The sequence below is a fragment of the Phoca vitulina genome, unplaced genomic scaffold (assembly GCF_004348235.1).
Source record: "Phoca vitulina isolate PV1807 unplaced genomic scaffold, GSC_HSeal_1.0 scaffold115, whole genome shotgun sequence".
NCBI classification, from domain to species: Eukaryota; Metazoa; Chordata; class Mammalia; order Carnivora; family Phocidae; genus Phoca; species Phoca vitulina.
This window is the reverse complement of record NW_022589818.1, coordinates 1,336,128-1,362,014: the sequence shown is the minus strand read 5'-3', so window position 1 is coordinate 1,362,014 and position 25,887 is coordinate 1,336,128. Positions and strand designations below refer to the sequence as shown.

Below are 25,887 nucleotides of genomic sequence, written 5' to 3'. Positions count from 1 at the left end.
GGCGCTCTGGAGTCCCCGGGTGGTGGTCGGGCCCGAGGCGGGGCCGCTGTCTCCGTCTGCAGTGCCAGCTGTAAGAAGTTGAGGTCACGGGGTTGGGTTAGGGGACAAATCAGAACGAGGAGGAAATACATCGACTGGCATCCTGAGCAGTAATGGCACAGAAGATCTGGAGAGTGGACCAAATCCTGGGTAGACCCTCCTCCTCCTTCCTGGCTGACAGCCTCCCTCTCCCCACACTCCTCTGCTCCTAGCTGTCCATTTCTCCACTCCTAAAACCTAACCTCCCCTGACTCCCCACCTCCTCCCCAGACTTCGCTCCAGGTCATTGTACTGCCCCTGGCACCAGCTCTCTGGAGGGACTGACTCTTCCGTCTGTCCTTAGCCTCTCTCCTTTCTTCTGGCACAGACTGGGTTGCTCCTGCCTATAACTTCTGCCCCTTGGGGTACCATCTGCTAGCAAAGAAAACCCAGAGAAAGGCTGGGAAGACGCCATGAGCTAGGCAGCCCCCTTCCCACCTTGTGCCCCTCACCTGTAAGCTGTGCGGATACCAGGAGCAGGAGGAAGAGAGGGGCCTGGAAGCCGGGTGTCATGGTGGTGGTGAACCAGGTGGGGAGGGGGCAGAGCAGTCTCCCGAACGCGCTGCGTGTGAGGTGGGGCGGTCACAGGCACCTGCTGCTTTATACCGGTCCCCGGCCCGCCCTAGGCTCAGCCAAAGCAGGTGACAGGGGACAAAACCCCGCCCCCTCTCCCCTTCCCTACCTCCTGCTTCCTCCTCCTCCCCAATCATTCCTGGCCCCTCAGGTGGGAAACCTGGGCTCCAACCACTCAACCCTCTGACAACCTGTTTGTTCTCCAAATGGTCTCCTTCTTTCACCAACCACTCCCTGGCTCCAGAAGGCGGTGAAGGGGTGGGGGGAATCAAGGCCCTGGGTCTCCCAGGCTCTCGTTTTTAGCCTCAGGGCGACAACCAAGGTGAGAAAAGGGTCAGAGGAAGTGGGCTAGGTCAGGCTCCTGGACAGCAGGCCGAGGAAGCTCACCCTCACGTCCCTCACCCCGCTCCCCATTCTCACTGCACCCCTTGAAGCCCCACTGTGCGGGCTGGGGAGGAACGAGAAGCCTCGAGAAAGGGTGGGCTGGGTGCCCCTTTTGGACAGCCCCCCGCCCCTTCCCGGACCCGCCGCTCCTCGCCCTGTCCCAGCCGCTCCCTGTCCCGGTCCGCACGCAGATCCACCGAAACCCACAGTCCCCGCCCTGCCGAAGCTTTCAGCAGCCGGCCTTCCCGCCCTGGCTTTCTCCCGAGGAGGGGGCGGGGGAAGAAAGTTCCACTTCACGCTCCACGGGACCGCAGGGTTATTCCGGCCCGGTCCTCCGCCGGGCGGCGGGCCGGGCTCTCCCGCCCCCTGGCGGCCCCCGGGAGCCTGGCGGCCGCGCGCCACAACGCAGGGACGCCCGGGTCGCGGGAGGGGCCGGAGCGGGGGTGGGGGTGGGGGGGATGGGCGCGCGGGGCCCCGGCGCGCAGGTCAGGGGCTCGGACGCAGAGCGCAGGGACGCGCCGCTCCGTGGGCGCAAAGGCTGACCGCTACGGGGACCCCGGGGCGCGTGGGGGCGGAGTCCGGCGGAGGTGGCGCTCAGTGGGTGGGGTCCTGAGGTACCGGGAAGGGGCGCCGAGGTCTATGGGAGAGGACAGCGGAATGTGGGAGGGGAAATGGGGCAGGTTAATGACGCGTTTACGAGGCGGAGACTAGGTGGGGCAACAGAATGGTATTTGGGGGCCCAGAGCTATCATGGGGAGCACAGTGCAACTGGGGGGAGGCAGGCACATGGTGGTGACCAGGGGACTGTATGTGAGAGGGGGTAACGGCAGGGGAGAAGTACGAAGGGCAGAAACGTTTGGGCACGGGGAGGTATTTGGGGCACAGCGCACGTGGAGCGTGGGGGTCGGGCCCCCTCCGGAGGTTACATCCCCCAGTTGCGTCCGCATTAGGAACAGTTCTCGGTCGCAGCGAGTAGACTGGACAAGGGACTTTCATAACACTTCGGTGCCACGGGGCTGGGGGAAGCCGGGCGGCAGGCGAGGGGGGCGCGGCTTCGTGCAGCGGCCAGGCGGGGCGCGCGGGCCGGAGGGGCGCGGAAGCCCCCCACCCGCCCGCGGGGGAAAGCGCAAGCATCTAAGTGGGCGGCCCCAAAACTTCTGCCCCGGCGTTGCCAGGCAACAGCCATTCAGTCCGGTTGCTGGGACACGCGTCACCATGGCGACGGCTCCGCGCCACGCACTCCGAGTATTTAAAGAGCAAGCGCGCGCAACGGCTGGGTGTCGGAAAGCGGCTTTCCGGGCCACCGCGGTCTCCCCTCCTGGCACCCCCACACACACCGTCCCCTCCCCCCTCGTCCAGGCGCCAAGGCCCTGGCATCCAGGGTGGACCCAACTCCCCGGCGCGACCCCGGTTCTGGGGCTGGTCCGGCTGCAGGCGGTGCGGAGCGGGATCCCGGGCCCCGGGCGGGCGGGAGGGACGGGACGCGGTGCAGTGTTGTTCCTTCCCCCGCCAATATTGCACTCGTCCCGGCCTCCGGCCCCCCCGGCCCCCCGGCCTCCCCCTCGCCCCGAGCGGGCCAGCTCCAGCCCTCCTCTCGATCGGGACGACCTAAGATAGACTGGAGTGTCGCCGCTGCCACCGTGAGTAAGTGGGGCTGGGAGGACTTTAGCCATCTTCGGACTAGCCCCTCATCCTTCACCTACCCCAATCCAGCACCTTCCCTCCTCCACCCGGCCCCAGACACAGCCAAACTTCTGTAGATCTCCAACTTTCATCCTACCAGCCCCCTTCCTCACCCCCTCAGGTTCCTTCCTGCTCCCCACACTATCCCGGAAAATCCCTAAAATAAGCAACATGCACTAGCTTAGAAAACCACTGGAACTTTATGGCAATGTGGTGTTATCTTTCCTGGGGTTAGTGCCTGAGAAAAATATCCCTTGAAAACTTCCCAACTCCTGAACAGTGGGGTCACCACCCCTCTGGGGCTAAACTCCTGTGGGTGCCAGAGGAGGGTCTGTGTTTGGCTGAGCTGCTGTAGATTAGACCCCAGCGTCTCCAGGATGGACCCCAAGGCCAAAGGGTCTAAAATCAGGATTCTGAATCCGGTGGCCGCCTCTTCACACTCTTCCCTGGAGCAGCTGCCTCCGGAATGGCTCAAAATCCTCGGGCACTGTGTCTGAGGAAGGAGAAATGATTAAGGTCAGAAGCTAGGACTCTCCCACGAGGGCATCGGAAAGGTCAGGCTGATCTCAGTCTGGAGCCTCACCATTGCATCGGTACTGGAGATTGGACCAAATGATGTTTTCTTGGGAGAAGCAGAATACACCAAGACGCCCTCCCCGCATGGCTGTGTCAATGATCACCCCAGAATCCGCCACTAGCTGAGGACCCTCATAGAGCTTCACCCTGTCCAGGATAGGGGTGTCCGTGGGTGCTAGGATGCCAGTGGGCACTGGGCCATCAAGCCCAGGCCCCTGCTCATCCCCAACCCCCCTGGAGCTCACCGGGCCAGAGGGAGAGAACGGAAGGAGGGAGAGGGAGGAAGGAAAGGGGAGGGACACGGGTGCTTTTCTCAGGCCTGGGGCCCCTGCCTCTTTGTCCGCCCCCTTTGCATCTCAAAGCACCAGCCACATTCCAAGCGAGGATTGGGTTGCCATGACAATGAGCACAAAGGGCTGGGGGGTGAAGTCACCCGCTTCCCAGGCTCTAGTCCACCCTCCCTTATCCCCTGCCCTGGCACCCTGCAGCCCCAGGCACCTTAAAGGAGAACCAACCCAAGTCCGTGGACCCTGGGCTCTTGCCATTTCCCCTCCCTTCCCTGTCATCCCCACCAACTAGGAAATGCACAGGGGTGCACACAGCACTGAACTGAGAAGTCTTAGCCCTGCTACTAAGAAGTGTGCAGTCTAGGCCTCGGTTTACTCTTCTGCAAATGACGACCCCTTCCGGGTCAGACACCGTGATGGGGGGGCTTCTGGGAGGTACCACTGAAGGGGCTGGATGTGATGGGCCTCTCCAAAGACTGGCCTGTGGTTTAGAGGCTCCCAGAGATGCCCTCACTTTACAGAGGGAAAAACAGAGCTCGGACGAGGAAGAACTCGCCCAACGTCACCTATAGGTCCTAGGTCGCACCAGCACCAGGGCCCAGGCTGCCTGAGGAGGAGAGCAGGGCTGAGGAGGGACGTCTGTGGTGGGAGGGGAGAGAGAGAAGTGGTCCCGGTCCCAGCCCATGGCACCGAGGAGTGGAGTAGAGGGGAGTAGAGGGGAGTAGAGGGGCCGTCACTGGTGAGTCCCAGCTAAAGGTGAAGCAAAGCCTGGCCTGGGTCCCTCAGGAGGGCTCAGCCCCTCCCTCACCGGATGTAGCCGACTTGCGGCCGGTGCTGCAGCTGCCAGCGGTAGGAGGTCTTGTCACGCCAGCCCACGTTTCGCGGGTCAGTCCACAGCAGTCGCACCTGATCAGGGGTGTGGCCAGTATGCCACAGGGCATTCCGGAGGTGCTCACCTGGGCCGGACACTGACGTCACTGCCTGGAGGGTATTGGCAAAGATGTTGGATCAACCACAGGACCCAGACAACAGGCTGGGAAGTGCAGGTGGAGAAGGAAGTCAAGGTGGTCAGGAGAACGTTCTGGAGTCCCGGGGAGCCAACCTCCAGGCCAGACGGCTAAGGAAGAGGGTCCCCACGCAGGCGGCGGGAGAAGCCCTGGGGCCAGCTCAGGGAGGCTTTGGGAAAGGGCCCCGGACTGGGGGCTCTGGGCAGCCGCGGACCTTGAGCTGCAGCCCCGGCTGAGCAACAGCCCGGAAGGGTGTGGCCTGCCAGTAGGTCTGCTCCGTCTGCTTCCACATGACCACGTAGAAGCGGCCGCTGTCTTGATAGCTGAAGAGAAAGCCTGCGTAGTCATCATCAGTCACCGTGTTCACGTGGAAGGTGCCTTCAAAGTCCACACCATTGAAGGCTGTGTATCCTGGGGGGCAGGTGGGGTCAAGGTCAGGGCAGCAAAGCCACCACTGGCCCACGGCGGACTCAGGGTGGGAAGGGATGCCTGTGACATGTATGGCCAGCTTGGCCCCCACCCTCTGACCCTGTAGGATTCCTCCATGTGGACAGGATCAAACTGGGTGCCCCATACATACCAACTGCCAGGCCGGGGTCACTGTTCATGGTCTGAACGATTTCCATGCCCTGGGGGTGTGCAGTGAAGAAGAAAGCCCTGTTCCGGGTACGCGGCCCCACCTAGGCCCCACCTGGTAGTCTGGTCTGATAGCACCTGCCCAGCCCACTGCCCAAGTACCTGGTTGAGCACGACCCAGTTTGGATCAATCTGAGCATCACCCTCAGGATCCAAGACGACAGTCTGATAGGCCCGGAAATCTGTGAGGGTCACCTCTGCACTCTCGGGGCACACGTCCAGGGGATCGACCACCGCGTCATTGTCAAAGTCATCCTCACACACATCCCCAACACCATTGCCTGGGCAGAGTGGGGCCAGGTGCTCAGGAAGGCCTGGCCGTGGCCTCCAGACAAGACTAACCCCCCGTCGGGCTTTGTCTTCCTGGCTTCTCCCCAGCAGCACCTGCCTCCTTTCCCTGGGCAGGGCCCCCTCCAGTGCAATCCTTTGTGGGACCCCAGCCTCACCGTCTGAGTCCTTCTGATTGGGATTGGGTACCAGGCGACAGTTATCAGGACCAGGAGGCACGTAGTCTGGGACCCCGTCATTGTCATCGTCCCCATCACACTCGTCTCCAAGTCCGTCATTGTCTGAGTCCAGCTGGGAGCTGTTTGGCAGCTGTGGGCAGTTGTCCTTGGTGTCCTGATGTCCATCCCCATCGCTGCCCAGAACAGGCACCAAGTAAAGGCTCTAAAAGTACCACATCCATCCCCTCTCTTCTGCTCAGAAGTCCGGGGTGTGCCCTGCAGTCAGCCAGGTGAGGCGAACGCCCAGCGGCAGGAGTGGAGGCTAGACTAGGGGAGTGACTTCCTGCTCAACAGTAGTGGAGAATCAGAGCTTAACCGTACAGGAAACAGAGAATGTACTGCAGGAAAGTAAAGGAACCCCGGTAGGACCGTCCGTCTCTTGGCCCGCCCTACCTGTCCTCGTTGGTGTCACAGACATCCCCTACCAGGTCGCTGTCTGCATCTGTCTGAGAGAGGGGGGCCGTTCTCACCATCTCTTGATAACTGAAGACGATGGCCGGACGCTTCCCATGGGAAGGGCTGGGACCTCACTCCAGGCCCTCCCGCTCCCTGCCCTCCCCACCCCTGTACCTGCGTAGGGTTGCTCATCTCAGGACAGCTATCACAGGCATCCCCCACCCCGTCCTCATCCCTGTCTGTCTGCAGGGGGTTGGGGACTTTAGGGCAATTGTCCAATCCATTGGGGATGCCTACGAGACGTGCAGGGGGCACAAGCCTGTCAGTAACAGCAGGTGGCGCTCTTCCGGAGCTGCTCTCCCACCAGGACAGCTGCGCCGGGAATCCGCCCGCGCCCTCTGGCCTGCTCCTGCCCCCTGCCTCACATTCCCAGGGCCCTCTGCCCACCCAGGCCTCCCCCTGCGGCCGTCAGACTGCCCAACTGCCCCTCCTTCCCACCGGCACCCAAATCCACACGGGCCTCCCAGTCCCCAGCCCCAGTGGCACCGTCCCCATCCACATCGTTGTCACACGCGTCCCCTTCCCCGTTGCCGTCCGTGTCCTTCTGGTCATTGTTGGGAACGTTGGGGCAGTTGTCACAGGCATCCCCGAACGAATCTGTATCAGAGTTTTGCTGGTCCTTGTTGGGGAACAGCCGGCAGTTGTCCTGAGGTGAGAGGAAGAGTCAGGCCTCCCTTGCACCCCTGGCCACCTAGCCCTCACCTCGTCCCGTGCCCGTGTCTGCAGTCACCACGACGTGCCGGCCCGCCCACCCGCCCTCCACGGAATCCACCCTGTCCTGGCACAGGGTTTATGCCTCCCTAACTGAGCACTGAGGTCCTGCAGAGCCGCCAGGGACCAAGGGGGGACAGGGTTATGGGACAAGGCGTGGAGGGGAGCAGAGGAGCTGAAAGGGACAGGAGCCACCTCGACATTCTTGATCCCATCCCCATCGGCATCATCATCACACTGGTCCCCCACGCCATCGTTATCAGCATCTTCCTGCCCAGAGTTTGGTGTCAAGAGGCAATTGTCCTAAAGGTCAGGGGAGGAAGAGGCAGGATGGGTTGTGGCCTGCCCCAGCCTGCGCGCTCACCACTGCCCGCCTGCCCCAGGCTGCCCCCCCCCCCGCCCCAGCCTGGGCACCCACCCCAGCCTAGGCACGCACCCCTGCCCCAGCCTGCCTGCCTGCCCGCCTGCCCCACACCTGCTTGCAGTGTTTGTTGTTGTCCATGCACGGCAGGGCCTGGTCCGGGTAGCCATCGATGTCCGTGTCGGTCCCACACACATTCCCATTCCCGGCCCAGCCCACGTTACACTGGGCAACGGGAAGGGTAGGAATGAGGGCCAGGGCCGTCTCCTCACACCCCAGCCTTTTCCTGCTCTAGCCCCCATTCTCACCAACCAGTTCCCGGGCCCCTTCCCATGTGGGCCCCCATCCCAGGCCCTAAGCGGAGTCTCCCCTTCCCCCCCAAGCCCCAGGCCTAGCTCACCGCGCAGGACACTGCCCCGTTGCGTTCAAAGAGACAGTGCGCATGGACGTGGCAGGGGCTGTGGGCTGGGCTGTGGCAGGTGCGGGCTGGGAGGCAGCCCTGGCTCTGGTTGCCTAGGAAGCCCAGGCGACAGGGGCCACACTTGAAAGAGCCCTAAGAACAGGGAAGCAGTGTCTCAGGGAGGAGGGTCAGCCCGCCGGGCACCCAGGACCGGGGCTGTCCTGCCCGAGGGGTGCAGAGTGGGCACTCCCAGCCTGAAGCCAGCTAGGGCAGTCATCGCCTTTGGGCTCTCCTGGCAGCCTTTTGAGGTGTATCTCAGCCCCAGTTTTCAAGTGAGGACACTGAACCTCAGGAGACCTGCTAACGGTCACAGTAAGAAGCAGAACCAGGATTCCAAACCAGAGTGTGCCACGTCTGTGTGGCCTGCCCTAGGGAAGGAGGAGGGGGAGCAGCAGATCTGAAGTGGGGTTCACACACCCCAGCACTCCCGACACACTCCGGGCACTCGGCTCACCACAGTATTGGTGCAGATGGAGTTTGGGTCACAGCCACCATTGTTCCCGTCATTGCATTCGTCCACATCATGGCAGACCTGAAGGGGCAGACTCGAGGTAGGACCGGACCCAAGGCGGGTCTCCCCCAGCAAAGCCAGAGCACCAGCCCGGAGCCCCAGCCCACTTATCACAAGGACCCCGTGTCCAGCCTGTTAGCCCCCGGTCCCCACAAGGCCAAAAACTCGTCTCCACGCTCTACTCGACCTGACCTGTTTGCTGGCGCGGGCATAGTCGATGCCCACGCCGGACACCCGAGTGCCTCTGTAGCCTCGAGGACAGGCTTCGCAGTGGAAGCCGGGCATGGTGTTGACGCAGCTGGCCCCAGGGAAGCAAGGGTCAGTGTGAGCACACTGCGGGACGAAGGAGGGAGCGGTCAGGCCCTTGCCTGTGCTCTCCCCACCCGGCCTCACTGCTCTCCGCCCCACCCCCGGGCCTCCACGTGGCCCTCCGGTCTTCGCCACGCACTTTGCGCCCTCCTTCCTCACCTCTTTTCCTGTCTCCCAACGTCCTAAAGCCCGGGCTCTTCTGATCCTGACTGACACCCACCCCACCGCCTCGGGCCTCTCCTAACTCTCTGTGCCCTCGCAGGCTGCCCTCCCCACCTCATTGATGTCCGCGCAGTGAGTGCCGTTGCCCTGCAGGCCAGGGGGGCAGGGCCCGCAGCGGTAGCCGGGGTACTCATACACTTCCATGCAGTCCACGCCTCGGAAGCAGGGGTTGGGGCTGCAGTGGGAACGCTGCTCGTGGAAGCCTGAGGGGCGGGCACGGTCAGAGCCACCCAGAGGTGGCCATGCCAATCCCTGGAAGTGGAGCCCGAAGCCACGGGGTGGGGAACACGGGGATGCCATCTGGAGCCCACCCCACTCTCCCACTCACCGCACACCTGACACTCCATGATGGTGTTTCGGATCAGAGACATTTCTTTCACCTGGTGGACAGAAGAATGGGGGCAGCCAGCTCCTCGCACCCACCACCCCATCCCAGAGCCCGTGCCGCCCCCTCCACCAGTGCGCTCAAACCTGGTCTCGGATATCATCGCGCAGCTCCACCAGGATCTGGTTGAAGAGAGTGAGCTGGGTGACCAGCGCCTTGGTCTGCTCACCTGCCAGAGCCCCGGGTGCAGAGAAGCTCAGAACTGGGCCACAGCCCTGGTCCCTCTTTGGGGCAGTAAGCCGATTCCTGCCCCTGCTGCCCACCCTGCCTTTAAACCCCACCCCTCTCCTGGCTAAAGAGGACTTTGTTTCAGGCCGCTGCCCAAGCCCTGGACCTCCTCCCCAGCCTCTCGCCCCTCCCCGCTCCTTGTGGCCTGCTCACCTAGGATGGAGTGAAGTGCGTTGGTCACTGGAGAGGAGAAAACACAGAGGGTAGAAACGTGAAGAGGGCCAGGCCAGGGAGGAGGAGGAAGGAAAAGAGGGGCAGGAACAAAGGCCTAGAGGAGTCTTGGAAGAAGGACGGGCAGTTGGATGGTAGGAGGGCAGAGGTGACAGGCAGGCGGCACCAGCTCTCCCCACTGGGTGAGGGACCCTCCAAGGGGGTTGCCTCACAGTCAAAACCCAGATCCTCCTGGTTCCCAGGCCTAGAAGCAGCAGAAGGGATCCAAGTGAGAGGTGACCCAGAGCAGGGCCAGGCCCCCAGTCCACTCCATTTCCGCTCCAGTCCCCCTACCAAGCTTCTGGGAGAAGTGGGCATTTTATTTAGGTAAGAACCTCTGAACATCCTTGTCAGAGACACCAGGCAGATAGACAATGCTCAGACTGCTGGTAGGTGACAGCCTCCCAACGAAAGCTAAGAAAGACCCAAGACCCTTCCCTGGGTCACCAAGACCAAGCAGTTAACTTTCTCACCCCCACACGGAGTGCTTGGGAGTTCTATTCTTCTCCTCCATCGCTCTATTCTCCCAGCCACCATGGGAGGCGGGGCCACCTGAACAGGGAGACTTTTCGAGCCACGCCTCCTGGGATGGCTGTATCATTTGGAGATCACAGAGCCAGAGGCAAAGGAGATTGGGGGTAACAGGGTCAGAAGCCCCAGAAAATGAGTGAGCCAAAGGAATGAGCGTTAAGGGGGAAGACAAGGAGATGAGAATCAACAAAGACCACAGGAAGTGATTTGGGGTCCAGAACGTCAGCTCCGTGTTACCTGCACTGTGGATGGACTCGTCCCCCTGGAATGGACACTCACTCAGGGCTCCCACCCGGGCCATGGACCCGCCCAGAATCATTTTCATAGATTCCACGAAGCCCTGGGTGGGGGGGGATAGGAGCAGAGTAGGGTGGGAAAATCCACCAACTCCTCCTCCCCCTGCTGCTGCAAAATGCATCTGCGGGAACTCAGGGGGCCCTCCCTCCCTGCTCACCTGCATCCTCAAATACGCTTTCTGTCCAGTCCGAATCTCCAGCCCGTCGACCTCCGCTGGAGGAATGGGGGCCAGCGCAGGGAGGCCAGCGTGCTGGTCTCCCAGTTTGCAGTCCACATAGAGCTGCAGGGCAGGGCTGGGGCGGGCGGGGCCGCGGAGCCGCAGGAGAGCCGTGTGTGTGCGCCCGTCGGCCAGGCCTGCTTGCTGGAGGCTCACCGCGTGCACTCTGCTGTCTTCCCGCTGGTACCGCACCAGGACTGCCCGGGAGGGGAGGTCAGTACGGGTCCTGTCCCCCGTCCCCTGTCTCCCAGCTGAGCCTCGAATCAACTCTTCTGGACGGCATGCCTATCAGCCCCTAGTCAGCTATGCATCTCTCGCCACCTTGTATGTGATGGGCACACAACAGATGCTTTTCAAACCGGTTCAGAGACAAGGACGTCCTTAGTCTTCAGTCACTCTGTCCCTTGCTAGGGTGGCAGCTGGTTCTGTACCCACTGGACTGTGCCGGGGATCTGAGGGGCTGCTGAATACCCTTGCTGGGACACGTAGACATGCCTCTCCCTCCCCCAGGCAGCCCCAAGTACAAAACCCCCTCCCTACAAGTATTAGGCCTCACTCTCTTGTTTGGGTACCTGGCCTCCTGAGGCACCTCCTAAGCACCCCATTCCAGGCGCCCCTGGTGCCTGAGCACAGTCGGATGGGTCCATGGGCCCCCACGGAGCCCAAGGAGAATTAAGAGGGGTATGGGAGTGGGGACGAGGGAAAGTGCTCAAGGGATCATCGCTGCAGGAAAGGAGATGCCCACCAGTCACCTTTGTTAATTTTGCCCACAACTGAGGCCTCCAGCCATCGTGTGTTGTCCTGGCGAGAGTAGAGGCCAAAGAGGACCCCACCCTGCTTGGGGGGCAGGCGGAAGGTGGACAAGAGGTAGATGTCTCCAGCAGTGAGCAGGGCTGCCCGGATCTTCTCTGCTACAGCTGTCATCTGCCGAGACTCGCCCACAGTCAGCAGGTCAATCACTGGCCAGGCAAGGATTACCAAGGTCAGAGAGAGGGGTCAAATGCCAAGGCCTGCCCTTTCCCCTGAGCCCTCAAGGGCGGAGCATCCTTCATCACTACCCCCCACCCCCGCCCCCAGGCAGCGTTAGTCACCTTCTTGAAATTCAACCCTTGCTGCTATCAGAAGACAAGGCGTTGTGCCTTCCTTTCCCTCAATATTGCCTACTGCCACCCTCTGGAACCCGAAGGCCTGAGCCTCTCGGAAACACAGAAACAGCGCCTGGCACAACTGAGATGCGCCCACCAGGTGGCGCAAGGGAGCCACTGTGCTGATCCCACGCAGAAGTAGCACCTGGTGCCCACAGCGCAGAAATGGAAAAGCAGTTTCTCTTTACGCTGCTGGTTTGGCTCATTCCACACCCGAACGCCCCTCCTCCCATCCTGGGGGCTCAGCACACACACTCTGGATGAGAAGAGCTGCCCACTGAGGGCTCCGACCCTAGTACTGTCTGCCTCTCCCCCACGGGAAGGTAGGACCCAGCTCCTCTCCTCCCGTGTCCTGGCCAGTCTGTGGTTTCCCCTCCAGCCAGTAATGAATCCGTGCCTCTGTCATCTGCTCCAGCTACCTCTCCCACACCCACAGGCCCATCCCACAGCCAGACCTCCGGGAGAGCCCAGACCTCTCGGTCCCCACCCCCACCCTGTCCTGGGGCAGCCAGGAGCCCAGCGGGTGAAGAAGCCCACCTTTGCACTGCTCTCCCAGATCCTGGGCTGCCTGCGGATGCTCAGACACCAACCCAGCCGGGGCAGCCCTAGCATCCAGCTCCTGAGTCCTCTGCCCCGGCCTCACGCTGACCCTGGCCAGTTCCTACTCACCCACCACCCTCTGGTGTTCACTCCTCCGTCTATGGCCCTAATTTCACCAATTCTTCCCTCCTGGTCAATTTCAGGACTCTCCCCTGGCCCACATGTTTCCTGCTACTCGGCTGGGGGCAAACGGGGAGGAGGCCCAGCGGGGTCTAAGAGGATGGAGACAGGCTTACCCTGCAGGTCCTGACTGGCAGATGCGAAAGTGCAAAGGAGGAGAAGAGCCAGGGCCCCTCGAAGTTCCTGCGTCTCCATGCCGCTCAGCTGGCTCACTACCCCTGGCAGGCAGGCGGCTGGGAGGGGAAAAGGCTAGGCGGAGAGAGCAGGAGCGGGGGGCGGAGGGACTGGAAGGGGGAGGTGAAGGGGGGGGCCATCAGGCGGGTGAGGGGGGGCTGAAACAAAGAGCTGCCAATCAGCCCGGAGGCATCCCCAGCCCTGGGAACCAGGGGCACTGGGGAAGAGTCTGGAGGCCTCCCTGCCTCCTGCCTCTCCCTAACGGTCCTCCCTCCCAGGTGCCTCCCTCCCTCCTGGCATTTCGCTGCTGGGGGCCACTACCGAACGCTACTGCTTTCTGTAAGTTACAGTCGGGGAAGGCAGGAACCCCAGGCAGGGGCAGTGCCAGACAGTGGGCATTATTCCACAACTGGCATCAGAGGATGCCAAGGGAGTGGTGGAAACTAGCTTGCTATCGTGCCCAGGGGATGCCCACATGGCTTGAACTTCGCTGCTCTGACGAAGCAAGTGCTCTTTATTAGGGTGGGGGTCCCCTGACACGTGCCTCATTCCTGGGAAAACGTGGAGGCCCCTGCCAGGAACTGGAGGGCCAGCCTAACGCAGCGGTCAGTGAAGGGGTTGGACGGAAGGAATCGGGAACGAGGAAAGGGCCAGCAGGGCCGGGAGTAAACCAGGGGACAGGCAAGGGGCCGGGGCCAAACAGGGAACACATGGGGTACTGGCGGGCAGGCCGTGACCCGGATGAAGCGGAGGGGCGCCTCGGTTCCCGTTACCCCGGCAACGGCCCGCGAGCCCCACCCCCTCCCCCCATCCAGGCCCCAGCCCGACCCGGCTACGGCCGCCGCCGCCCCTGTTTTGTTTCCATGGCGACAGGCGGCGCGGGGCGGGCTCCAAACATAACGCGCTGTGGAAAACATGCGGCTCGGGGGACCCCCCCGCGGCCCCTGCTCCGGGCCGAGTCCCGCGGGGCCCGGGCGCAGCCCAGGCCGCGTGCAGGGCTGCGAGAAACCCCAGAGCCGGCCCGGGCGCACAAGACCCGCTTCGCCGGGACCCGCCGCGCCCTCGGGGGTCCGGGGCTCCCCGCAGCCAGGGCGCCCAGCCTCCGCGAGGAGGGCCCGGCCGAGAACCCTTCCCCCCTTCGGGACCCGCCTCTGGAGCCGGCGGCGGCCACCCTCCCCAGAAGCCCTCGGCTCCGCCCCGCGCCGCCCCGCCCCGCCTCGGAGCTCGCTCCGGCCCCCGCCTCCGGCGGCCCGCGGGGCGGGGCGGGTGGAGGGAGCCGCGCGGGGCCGGGCGGAAGCGCGAGGGGAGGTGCTTCCGGGACAGAGGGCGGGCAAGATGGCGGCGCCCATGGAGCTGTTCTGCTGGTCGGGGGGCTGGGGGCTACCGTCAGTGGATCTGGACAGCCTGGCCGTGCTGGTGAGGGGTGGCGCCACTGCCCTCTGCCGCGCTCCGGGGGACTGGGGGGGGGGGAACCGAACTGGCCGATCGTCCGAATTTTGCCAGGGTGCCTCAGCGCGGGAGCACTGGGGGAAACTGAGGCAATCAAAGACTGCGCCTAGCCCATATGGGCTCGGTGCCCTATGGCTTAACAGCCTAGGTTTCGTGCAGCCACAGCAAGAGGCCTGGTTGGGGTTCAGGAAATGAGTCTTAAGTCCTTGCTCATCCACTTACTGGCTATGTGACCTTGGGGCGATCCCTTCTCGTCTCTGAGCGCTGTTTCTTCATCTGGAGGTTTACTGAGCCTGGACGATCTCCGGGCTCTCGGGCTTGGCATTCCTGTCTTCTCAGACTCCCTTTCCTCCTCCTCCTCCTCACTGAGCAGCATTTACTGAGCTTATTTATTGAACCAAAAGGCTTACCGCCAGGCTCTGTGCAAAGAGCTTTGCAGTCAGAAAGACTAGTTCACTTCATTCATTCACTCATCCTTCATTTAATAAGCACGTATCAGGCCTCTTCCAAATAGGGCACATTGGCACGCAAAGATGGATAAGACTTAGTTTCTCCCCTGCAGTTGTTTGCAGAACGGCAGACATGTTAGCAAATAAAAGTAATGTGTTCAGGTGCTAAGCTTTAAGTAGGAACAGGCCACAGAGACTCCCAGAGAAGGACATGGTCAGTGCTTCCAAGGAAAGGGATATACTGGTTAGGAGGAACTTAGGAGGCTATGTGTACATCAGGTAGATGGCAGGAGAGGGGACAGAGGGGAGGCTTTGAGTGGCAGACCTGTCCACACTCTCTGAGCCCTGTGTTGCCCATTGTGAAATGGCAGCCATAACGCCCACCTCTTCTTCTGTGAGGCAGGTACTAAGTGTAGCACAAAAGGAATTCAATAGATGTTATTTCTCTTCCTGATCCCCTCTGGGGGCCTCTCTGCCTTCTGCTTCCTTCCCTGCAGACCTATGCCAGATTTACTGGTGCCCCACTCAAGGTGCACAAGATCACCAACCCCTGGCAGAGCCCTTCAGGTACCCCATGTTCCTGGGGGGTGAGGAAGGGGTGGAGCAAGAGACGGACAGGAATGTGGTGTAAATCCATATGGATAGGCAGCTAAGGGTCTGGTGGGCGTCCTTTTTTCTCAATGTCAGGAACTCTGCCTGCCCTCCGGACCAGTCATGGAGAGGTCATCTCGGTACCACACAAGATCATCACCCACCTTCGAAAAGAGGTAGGTGGCTCGGGAAGGAGGGCTGCCAGTGAGAGTGGTTCAGTCATTTCAGTGCAACAGACTTTTATTGATAAACGTCGAGCTAGATGCAGGAGACCCAGGGCTTCAAGGAACACGTAGTCCGATGGGAGAGACACACCCAGAGCTGCTGAGACCAGTAAAGCACTAGGCCAGGCGTGAAGCTGGGGAGCTGGGGAGGCATCTGGAGGCACAGTGCCTTTTGCCTGCTGGGCAGGGAGGGAGAGGTGAACAGGCTGATGACACAGGGAAGGGAAAGGACGGCAGAGGAGAATATCTGGCTCAGATGAGGCCCTCAAAGGTGGCTCCTGTCCTTCTCACAGGACCAGGTTGGGCTGGATATGGGGCTTAGGACAGACAAGGCTTCAAGCCAGCGTGGGGAAGTGGAGGGAGTATTACAAGAGGACTAGGGATACCTTGACTATGCTCTTCCCTCTGTCCTTGACTGTGTGACCTTGGGCAAGTTCCTTCACCTCCCAGAGCTTTAAGTTCCTTGTTTGTGAAAGGAGGGGGCTTAGGATCTTCCCAATGGCTCCTCTTTCATGGGAACACTTGTCAGAAGTGGGGCCTCTTCTTCATTTCTGCTTTCCGAAGGGTGAAGGAGCTGGGGAATTCAGTGGAGGCTTGGGAGGCATGGAGAGAGGGGATCCAGGTAGAATGCAAAGTTCCTGGCGGGGACTGGGCCACTGCCCTGATTCCTTATGTATGAGCACAGCTTTGGCAGTTTCCAGAGTGTTCTCCTAACACAGCCACATTGAGAGGAGATTCTACAGGGGAGAATCTGAGGCTCAGAGAGGTTTTTTTTTTTTTAAGGATCATGTTCCAGAGGTTATGTGGGGACAAAACTTGCTCAGGATGTGGAGAGGGTTGCTGAGGACCAGACACGGGAGCCTACAAAGGTGTGGCAGGCTGAGAGCTGGGGTACGGTTAGAATGTGTGTGGTGGCGCCCGGGCCACGGAATGAAAGAGAAGAAATAGCCGTGGGCATTGAGAGAACAAGCCAAGGGGCCCTGGGCACGAGGAAGGCGTCCCTTAGTTCCTGGGGCATGGACTGAGGCCCACACGGCATCTGAGCTCCGCTCTGCCAGCCGTGCGCTGCCTGGACTGGGGAAGTTCCTGTTAGAAAGTCGCCGTCAGCAGGCACGCTGCCAGCTTTCTGTGGAGGCTCCGGGAGCTGCTCCTGGTTTGCGGCTGGGCCTGCCTTTCTCCCCGCAGCGGGCGCCCGACCTTGATGGCCAGCAGGCTCCGAGGCCCAGGCTTCCCGCCAACAGCAACAGGCTACTGAACGGGCCCAGGCAAGGGGGCCTCAGCAGGAAAAGCTGCTTGCTCTACCTCTGCTGCACTCAGAGGCCGTGCGGGTAGCACCAGACAGGATGCCTCCCTCCTTGGGGACGTGCCCTGGAGCCTCCTGGTGTCCGCCTCATGGGCATCTCCTCCACAGAAGTACAACGCTGATTATGATCTGTCAGCCCGGCAAGGGGCAGACACATTGGCCTTCATGTCTCTGCTGGAGGAGAAGCTGCTCCCGGTGCTGGTGAGTGCGCCCAGACCTCCCAGCGTTCGTGGCCAGTAAGGTGGGGGCGTGGGGGGGTCATGGACACACTCACACACACGGAGGCCAGGGGCAGCACAGAAGCCCACCCTAAGTCAGGCAGCTGCGCTGGCTCAGACCTGCTTCATCCTTCCTACCTCCCCAATCCAGATCCATACTTTTTGGGTAGACACCAAGAACTACGTGGAAGTGACCCGGAAGTGGTATGCGGAGGCCATGCCCTTTCCCCTGAACTTCTTCCTCCCCGGCCGCATGCAGCGGCAGTTCATGGAGCGGCTGCAGCTGCTGGGCGGGAAGCACGGGCCTGAGAACGAGGAAGAGCTGGAGAAGGAGGTACCTCGGGGCAGGGGGAGTGGCACCCCACTCCCAGCCGTACTGCTGTAGGAGAGGAGCCCCAAAGACCACGGCCAGGAACGGGGCCGCCCAGGCCGGGAGGGGGCTCTGTTCCCGCAGCCGCGAGCCTGCCTTGTGTCCTCCCGCAGCTGTACCAAGAGGCTCGGGAATGCCTGACCCTGCTCTCCCAGCGCCTGGGCTCTCAGAAGTTCTTCTTCGGAGATGCGTGAGTCCGTCTCCAGGGGAAAGACAGGCGGTTTGGGAGAAGATGCGGGTTCAGGTGTCGCCGCAGGGACTGGGGTGGCTCAGGCGCCGGACGAGAGGTCCTTGGGACAGACACTGGGCCTGATGACAGTGGGGCTGTGTGTGAGGTGGGAGGGCTGCCAGGCACAGGGGGGGCCTGCAGGGCTGCGGGGCGCTCAATGTGCCCTTTATGCAGCCCCGGGATAGAGTCCCATTCAGGGCCAGGCTGGCGCCGCCTGGGGAGCCCTCCCCACGCCAGGTCCAGAACCGGGTGTCCTCTCCTCCCCTGGGGGCCCTCTGCTGCCAGGGCCCGCTCTTCCTCCCACCCTGTCCCCACCCCTTCTGCCACAGTCTCCTCCTGCCCTCTCTCTGCTCCAGCCCCGCCTCCCTGGACGCCTTCGTCTTCAGCTACTTGGCCCTCCTGCTGCAGGCCAGGCTGCCCAGCGGGAAGCTGCAGGCCCACCTGCGGGGGCTGCAGAACCTCTGCGCCTACTGCACACACATCCTCAGCCTCTACTTCCCCTGGGATGGAGGTAAGGGGCAGACGGGGGAGGGGTGGGCACCAGCCCTGGGGAAAGTGGGCAGGGGTCCAGGAACTAGCCCCCCACCCCCACCTTCCTTCCTTGTTCCTCAGCCGAGGTGCCACCCCCACGCCAGGCACCAGTGGGCCCGGAGACTGAGGAGGAACCGTACCGGCGCCGGAACCAGGTCCTCTCCGTGCTGGCGGGCCTGGCAGCCATGGCGGGCTACGCCTTGCTCAGTGGCATTGTCTCTATCCAACGGGCAACGCCTGCTCGGGCCCCGGGCGCGCGGTCCCTGAGCATGGCTGAGGAGGATGAAGAGGAGTGACGTGTCCTCACGCCCCCGGGACTGACTTTTCTACTGTCGTACATTCCAGAGGCCCCCGTGTTGCCCCATTGCCAGTACGGCTGGGAGTGGGGTGCCACTCCCGTAATAAACCTGTCCACGCTGACTGGAATCAGACACTCTCTTCCTTAAGGGGCCGCCGTCCTTCTGGCCGCCGTGCATGTCCTCCCTCATGTCCTCCTTCCCTCAGCCGCCCCCCACCCCCAGCTCGTGTTTGTCCAGACGGTGAGCTCACCCTGGGCCCCAGCCCAGTTTCCACGGAGCCGGCACACAGCACGGGGGTGGGGCCGCCGGGGCTGCCCTGTCCTCTCCCGAGGGGCCTCCAGCCCCCGGCCCCAGCCAGGGGGAGAGTGAGTCACCCAAACCGCTGCTCCCGGGCTTACGTCACCTACGCCCCCCCGGCCCTCCTAGAGCCTCCTCAGCCACACACAGCACGGGAGCCGACTCTGTCCCTTTAATGCCCACGCCGAGCCCGGGCCGTCACTGGCGGCGCCACAGGTAGGTGTGGATGGAGTAGCCCGGGGACAGCGTCTCCACGAAGCCCACGCCAGGGTCCTCGATGGTGAGAGGCACGTCCTTGGGGGAGCTGGCGAAGGGGGGGAAGAGCAGCTGAGCACTCGGCCTGCCCAGGCCGCCGTCCGGCCCCCGCTCTCCGGCCCCCCCGCCCCCGGCCCCGCCGCTCTCACCGGTTCAGCACCACCACGACCGCAGAGCCGTCGGGACGTGTCAGGGCCACGGCGTCCAAGCCGTTCTTCTCGCTGGCCAGCAGCCCCACTCTCTGGGAGCCCTCCGGAATGAACTTGCTGAGGTGGGAGCAGGCGTGCTCAGGCCGGGGCCCACTCCCTTCTCACTCAGCTGAGAAGGCACTCTCCCCCTGCCCACCCCCAGAGCCCCGGCCAAAGCTGCGCCCTCACTGCCCATCCCCAGCGTCCGCTGACGCCACCTGCTCACTTCCTGCCGGGGGGGGGACCACGGTGCCTCCCCCCGGTGCCCTCCCCCACGGGGGGCGCTGTAGGCCCGTGCGGGAGATGCCAGGGGGCCCACCCTCCACTCACCTGAAGTGGCCGAGGTGATAGAACATGGGCTGTTTGTAAAACGTGTCTTTGGTGATGTCGACGATGATGGGGCTGTCCACAAAGTTGCGCACCCAGTTGGGCCCCCCTTCCAGGTTCAGGGCGAGGTTCCAGTCGGTCCAGCCGGCCACGTGGTAGAGGAGATTCTGGGGTGGGAGCAGAGCAGAAACAAAGGCTCCACACAGGGTCCCCAGACAATGTCGTTAAGGGTTGTGTGAGGAAGACAGGTGACGGGTGCCCCGTCCCCGTGATGGGTGCTCTATACCCTCGGTACTCGGGGGGGGGGGGGGGGGGGGTGAGGATGGAAGCATCGGAAGAGAAGCTGAGAAATTGAGGCAGATGAGGTGTGCCCGTCTGGGAGGGAAAGCGTGATAGGGAATCGCGAGACCCCAAAACTTGCCCCAAAGAGCGAGTCAGCGGGGACGGTTGGCGAAGAGGCCTTCCCTTGGTGAGACCAAGAGGGTGTGCGGTGGTGTGCCCGGTGGGGGGCGGGGGCTCACCGTGATGATGCTGTGACTGTACTGTACCCCTCGGTCCCAGGAGCCCAGGCGTACACTCTGCTCCCAGAACTTGGAGCCCACACAGGCCTCGGAGGCAAAGAGCATGGTGTTGGGGAACAGGCGGTGTGTCTCCCCCAGGGTGGCTTTGGCTGGAGCCAGGAAGTCCAGGTACCAGTGTACAGCAATGCCATGGACGTACTTAGCTGCATCCGGGTCCGCCAGCACCTTTACCGGGAAGGGCAAAGAGGGGACGGGGCCACTGAACCTGGGCCCTGCCCGGAAGGTTCTGGAAGTAGCACCAGGACCTGAGAAATGGGCCGTGGGGTGCAGGCAACTAGAGGGGCTTCAGGTGACAACCTGGGGACCCCTGGGGCCCTGGAGATCCAGAGGAGGTCAGCCCCCAGGGGAGCCACCTGGGCACCTGGCTCTAGGCCAGGGAATTCTAGGGACCAAGAGTTGGGGCAGGGAAGACACTCTGGGCGCCAGCCACCTGGATGCTAGATTTGGGGGTCACCGGGATACTCCTGGAGGCCCTGGGCCTTACCACCTGGGCCCAGTGAGGCAGCAGCAGGCGTTGGTCATCCAGTATGAGCAGACGGGTGTCGCGGTGCGTACTGTTGGCAAGGGCAGGACCCAGGTCCCGGGCGATGAAGTCTCGCTGGTGTTCGGGGGTGAAGCCCAGGCATTGGAAGGGGTACCCACTGAGCAGCCCTGCAGAGGGCTCGTTCTCCGCCGTCACTGCCCAGAACCGTAACTTGTGCTCTGCATAGGCATCCAGGAACCTGGCAGGGCAAAGGGTGTGAGTGAGCCCGGCCAAGAAAAGGGACCAAGACCCTGGGGAACAGGAGGCCCATCAAGGGGGGAAAACTGACAGGCCAAGTCTGAAAGGCCCAGAAGGTAGAAAGGTGGTCTGAGGAGTCCAGTCTGGGGGTGGCCAAGGTTAAGGGGTGGGGCAGAGATGAGGGTGTCCAAGAGGGGAGCTGGTCCAGACCCCATGGCCTTGCAGCTCCCTTACTTCACAAAGTATCTGGCCCAGGTCTGGTGGTAGAGATCCCCGGGCCGACCCTTGAGTGACCCCTTCCCATTCACGGCCCCGTTGGTCTTCATCCACGTGGGTGACGTCCAGGGACTGGCGAACAGTGACACGGGGCGCCGGGCCAGCTCCAGGGCTTGGTGAATCAGGGGTATCTGGAGACAATGGAGATGAGGAGAGAGATACCCAGAGCTGGAATACGGACAGACTGGCCCGACCAGTGCATCAGGCCTAGCCATCGGCCCCCGCCCTGCCCCCCCCACCCCAGAACACAACAGAGCCAGGGGCAGGTTCCGCGTCTCTCCGCAGACTGCTCCGGCCTGAGGCTTCTCAGCCGGCAGGCATCGACTCCGCCAGGCCGAGTGCCCACCTTGAGCTTGACGTCCTCCTCAGGGAGGCTGAAGCCGCGTAACTGGAAGTCGTCAGGGGTATCATCGTACGTGTAGGTGCGGACGGAGAAGTCACAGCTGGCCATGGGGACCCGGATGATGTTGTACTCGATTCCTGCAGGAAGGCAAGGCCAAGGCAGGAGGGTCTGGGTCAGCAGGAGAGTGTGGGACCTGGCCTGCCCCCTGCCAGTCCTAAATGATGTCCAAGGCAGGCCAAAGGGAGCCTGGGCTCCGGGGCTGGGGCCTGCAGAGCCAGGCCTTCTGAGCCTCAGCATCCCTACGGGCTCAGTGAGAGGTAGGTGGGACACTCTTACTTCACTGGGCACTGAGAGAGGACCCAAATGTCAGGGGTGCGTGGAAGTCATGGTCAACGGAAAGGTCGGGGTGCCAGTCACACTGTCATCTTGTCCCCCTTTTCCTCACCTTCTTCAGAGAAATAGGATTTGAGTAGCAAATCCCGGGCAGGGGGTGACAGGGCGAGGATGTTGAGAGCAGCCGCATCTGTCATGGCCCCTCCAAAGCCCTTCACTTTCTGGAACGTCTGGCCTGGCCGCAGGGTCAGCAGCAGCCCTGAGAACACGCACAGGGAACGAAGGGTCTCAGTGCGCAGGGAAGAAAGTCGTGGTGGTCACTGGCATGACAGCTCCGGGGGGACCCCAGCCTGCCCTGGGGGCGGGGATGCCGTGGTCACCTGTGCCCGTGCGGTTGGCCCGGATGGTCCCCAGGCTCTGCTCCATTCGGCGCCCGCTGCGCGTGCTCTCATACCGGCTGAAGGTGCCGGGGGCAGGCAGGGTCAGGGGCTCGAGAGAGTCACAGTACGTGGCATTGCAGACACAGACCACGGAGCTGTAGCCAAAGCTTTTAGGGCTGCAGGGCCGGGCACCTGGGAGGGAAGGAGCACAAGCAGAGGCTAGGGCTACAGGACGAAGACAGAGAAGGGACACACAGGTCAGAAGGACAGACAACACGGATTTCAAAACTCCTCTCGCTGTGCCCCCACCCAAGCTTGGGCTCAGTCGCTCAGAAGGGTTTATTCCACACCCACTGGTGCTCCTGGATGCCAGAAGGGGACCAAGGACCATCAGGCAGAGGGAGGCGGGGGGCTCCCTCCCCTCTCCGTGCCTTGCTCACCTGATGCCCACGATATTGCCTGAAGTAGAAGAAATCCCGTGAGGCTAGCAGCCATGATGCCTACCCTGCCCAGGGGCCGGGGACACTCCTGAGAACAGAATGACGACTGGCTAGAAGGCAAGCCCCTCTCCACGCCCAGCTCCCTCCTGTGGGCTGGGTGCCCACAGCCTAGTCTTCCACCCTCCTTTAGCAGGGCCAGAACAAGGCCCACAGACAGCTGGGTGCTGCCCACCCCAACCAGGACCCCTCTCCTCCCCTCTTCCCACCGCCTCTCCCTCCACCCCTCCCTGCTCCATCTGCCCCTCCGTCGAAGAGCCATGAAGGCCTGGGCTGGAGGAGACTGTCATGCATTGAATTCCAGGGTCCGGATGGTCAGGATTCCGGGAGCAGCGTGACAGGACCGATGGGGAGCTGGGCCCACTCACCTCTCTGGGAGGACCTGAAAGCTCCATCACCAGGTGAGGGGACTGCAGGGCTCAAGCCTCGGAAGGATGGAGGATCCACTAAATAAAAACAGGGATGCAGGTACCGGCCGTAGCTATAGACACCGAATTAGCCCTGCAGGTTGGATTCCGGCCGAATGGAGCGGACGGGTCATGTGACGACTATGGGCGGGTCACGTGACACCGGAAGTGAGGCAACGGCCACCATACTTGTAAAGGGCGGCTCGCTTCCTCCTGGCTGTCGGCGCTTACTCATCCTGTGAGACTCTGCAAGGCGTGTGTGGATGACAACTTTAGGAAGAATCTAGATCGAAGATCTGCGTGGACGGTTGGGCCGAGGCTCCTGAATCCCAGAGGATGGGAGCCACAGCAGGCACACTGCTTTCTTGAGAAAAAAATTTTTAAGTAATACCTAATAAAGACGGGGCGCCCGGCTGGCTCCGTCGGCTGAGTGTGCGACTCTTGATCTCGGGGTCGTGAGTTCAAGCCCCGTGTTGGGCACGGAGCTTACTTAAAAAATTAAAGGGGCGCCTGGGTGGCTCAGTCATTAAGCGTCTGCCTTCGGCTCAGGTCATGATCCTGGAGTCCCTGGATCGAGTCCCGCATCGGGCTCCCTGCTCGGCGGGGCGCCTGCTTCTCCCTCTGACCCTCCCCCATCTCATGCTCTCTCTCTCTATCTCATTCTCTCTCTCAAATAAATAAATAAAATCTTAAAAAAAAAAAAGTGTCTTGCAAAAAAAAATAAAATAAATTTTAAAATTAAAAATTAAAGTAATACTAATAAGGGTGATACTAATAAAACAGGCTCAGCCCCAGAATACTGGGAGATGGCTGAGGTACAGTTTGCCCTCCAGAGGCTCTAGAGGCAGGGAAGTTGGACGCGTACACGGATAGTTACAGATAAAGATGAGCTAACAGGTGTTCATGGTGGGAGTGACCCAGGAAGGCTTCATGGAGGAGAAGGGGCGGAAGAGCAGGGAGGAAGGGCCCTGGGCAGAGGGCCTGCACAGCTGGACGGAGGGAGTCATCAACATCGTGCCTCTTGGGACATGTTTTGTCATCAGATGAGGACTGTCATAACTGGTCTTCCTTTCCCGCAGAACAGGGAGGTTGTGAGGTTCAGAAACGAAAGCGTACACAGCTGTATCCTTGGTGGATGTGAGAAGGGGGTTGTCCATGATGATGGCTCCTGGGCCACAGCACCTACGATTTAGCGGGAGGGACACGCACAGCTAGGACCTGACCAGCTGTAGCTCTTGGTGCCAATTGCTCATCTATAAAATGGAGGCAATACCACCCCCCCACCCCCAGGGTCACTCCTGGATCAATAAGATAAATACAGTGCCTGGAGCCTAGTAGGTGCTCAGGAACCACTTTTTGTGGTGTCTTTTTGGTTTAATTACTTCAATGAAGACTTTCCAGACACAGTCCAGGCAAAATTGATTCTTTCTTCTAGGTTCCTAGAACACTGAGCCTCGTCTCAGGGAGACAAGCCGGGTCTGAGTCCCAGCTCTGCCACGTACTGGGTGTTTGACCTTCAATCAACGTCTTCATCACGCTGAGCCATATTCGTTGCACTCCTGATGTGCCAACCCCTGCGATTTCCCCAAATGTGGGAAACCCGACTGCATAATTTGTGGTAGCGGGGGACGGCGCTAAAGTGGTTCAAGAGAAATGGTTATGATCTTCTTGCGGCGCAGAGCTTTCCAGTGGTTTTTCCCCACACATTTTCAGTCTTGTTTGGGAGTAGTTTCGCCCCCCAAAAGAAGCAGTGAGTCTTTGCGTGTGGAGAACCCAGCTCGTAGCCCTTCTCCGTCCTACTCTCCTGGCCGGGAGGACATCGACCCAGCTCCCTCTCTCAGGGCAGAAAGGGCATTGGCTTCGTTCGGCCCAGAGGAGGATGAGTAGAGTCCATGAGGGTTTCTAGAGTCTATTTAGAAGCAGCACGGGCAGGTGCTCAGGAGGGCAGGTGCCCGGGAGGACAGGTGGCGGTGGTGGGGGGACAGGTGCCTGGGACAGGGTCTGGGCATCTGCGCTCCTCCCCCCAAGGCTGTGAAAAAAGGAAAGGGAGTGGCAACTCAACGTCACAGAATTGTTGAGAGCTCTAAGCACGATAATGCGTGTCTAGTGCACTGCTTGGCACCAAATATTGCAACAGGTGAGGTCTGTGTTTAATTCCGTGAAGGCACGTCTTACTCAGTCCATGCAGATGGCCAAGCAGAATGGGCAGGTGCCAAAGTGTTGAACTGAACTGAATCCGCATCAGCAGGTCAGCACCTGCCCCACTCAGCTTCCTGCTTCTCCAGGAAGTGCTGCTCCTACAGAGGCCTTGCTGGGGGAGGCGGGGGCATAGACACCCGACACCTTAGGGCCCTCCGGTTCACTCATTCCACAGCAGGTGTGGAGCGTGGACTGCATCTGGCCCTGCCTGCCGGCTCGCTCGTAGCCGCAGAGCCCCCGGCCCCGTCCTGTGTCACTGGGCAGGCGCAGAGTTTGTAAGTCTGCTGTTTCTTCGTCTTACCCTTCAGTTTGAATGTCAACGTTCTCCAGCATGGGGGTGGCCGGCTGGCCCAGGCCCGGAGAATGTGAGTCTTGATCTCGGGGTTGTGGGTTTGAGCCCCATGCTGAGTGTAGATTGCTTAAAAAAATAAAAGTCCTAAAAAATTATTTTTCCAGCACAGACACCATCTCATCTTTCAGATTTCTCTCACAATGTGATTTGCTCTTGAGGCTTTTATATTTTATTTTATTTTATTTTTTATTTTTTATTTTTTTTAAAGATTTTATTTATTTTTTTGACAGAGAGAGACATAGCGAGAGCAGGAACACAAGCAGGGGGAGTGGGGGAGGGAGAAGCAGGCTTCCTGCCGAGCGGGGAGCCCGATGTGGGACTCGATCCCAGGACCCCGGGATCATGACCTGAGCCGAAGGCAGACGCTTAACGACTGAGCCACCCAGGCGCCCCCCACCAAA

The 25,887-nt window shown here is 61.4% G+C and overlaps 4 protein-coding genes across 8 annotated transcripts in view; 1 reads left to right on the top strand and 3 right to left on the bottom strand.

Moving 5' to 3' along the window:
- MUC1 (mucin 1, cell surface associated) overlaps positions 1-591 on the bottom strand; it is a 3,067-nt gene extending 2,476 nt beyond the window's left edge. The window contains exon 1 of the mRNA XM_032398308.1: positions 550-591. Coding sequence (XP_032254199.1) covers positions 550-591 — 42 coding nt within the window. The remainder of the gene's footprint in view (positions 1-549) is intronic.
- A 2,230-nt stretch (positions 592-2,821) lies between these two features.
- Positions 2,822-12,772, bottom strand: THBS3 (thrombospondin 3). 5 transcript variants are annotated; one of them, XM_032398368.1, is made up of 23 exons: positions 12,610-12,768; positions 11,381-11,587; positions 10,569-10,825; positions 10,352-10,454; positions 9,527-9,553; positions 9,232-9,314; positions 9,089-9,140; positions 8,815-8,963; positions 8,422-8,562; positions 8,173-8,250; positions 7,659-7,811; positions 7,373-7,483; positions 7,093-7,200; positions 6,673-6,832; positions 6,301-6,419; positions 6,124-6,176; positions 5,671-5,864; positions 5,327-5,505; positions 5,169-5,217; positions 4,803-4,999; positions 4,390-4,562; positions 3,302-3,441; positions 2,822-3,211 (listed from the first exon to the last, which is right to left on the bottom strand). In XM_032398368.1, the coding sequence occupies exons 1-23, from the start codon at positions 12,686-12,688 to the stop codon at positions 3,153-3,155; spliced, it is 2,871 nt and encodes a 956-aa protein (XP_032254259.1). In that variant the 5' UTR covers positions 12,689-12,768; the 3' UTR covers positions 2,822-3,152. The 5 variants fall into 5 exon arrangements, with proteins under 5 accessions (XP_032254259.1, XP_032254257.1, XP_032254260.1 ...); XM_032398366.1 differs by having other exon boundaries at positions 10,352-10,825; positions 12,610-12,770; XM_032398369.1 differs by lacking the exon at positions 9,527-9,553.
- Positions 12,773-13,582: 810 nt separating this feature from the next.
- On the top strand, positions 13,583-18,451 carry MTX1 (metaxin 1). The gene is made up of 8 exons (XM_032398306.1): positions 13,583-14,083; positions 15,063-15,132; positions 15,253-15,332; positions 16,792-16,884; positions 17,053-17,235; positions 17,385-17,461; positions 17,857-18,011; positions 18,113-18,451. Exons 1-8 carry the CDS (start codon positions 13,583-13,585, stop codon positions 18,325-18,327), a joined length of 1,374 nt encoding a protein of 457 aa, XP_032254197.1. The 3' UTR covers positions 18,328-18,451.
- Positions 18,452-18,552: 101 nt separating this feature from the next.
- On the bottom strand, positions 18,553-23,282 carry GBA (glucosylceramidase beta). Its single transcript, XM_032398365.1, has 11 exons — positions 22,897-23,282; positions 22,472-22,559; positions 22,032-22,223; positions 21,764-21,910; positions 21,322-21,455; positions 20,934-21,106; positions 20,463-20,700; positions 19,919-20,143; positions 19,401-19,564; positions 19,032-19,148; positions 18,553-18,931 (listed from the first exon to the last, which is right to left on the bottom strand). The coding sequence occupies exons 1-11, from the start codon at positions 22,921-22,923 to the stop codon at positions 18,826-18,828; spliced, it is 1,611 nt and encodes a 536-aa protein (XP_032254256.1). The 5' UTR covers positions 22,924-23,282; the 3' UTR covers positions 18,553-18,825.
- Positions 23,283-25,887: the final 2,605 nt, after the last annotated feature.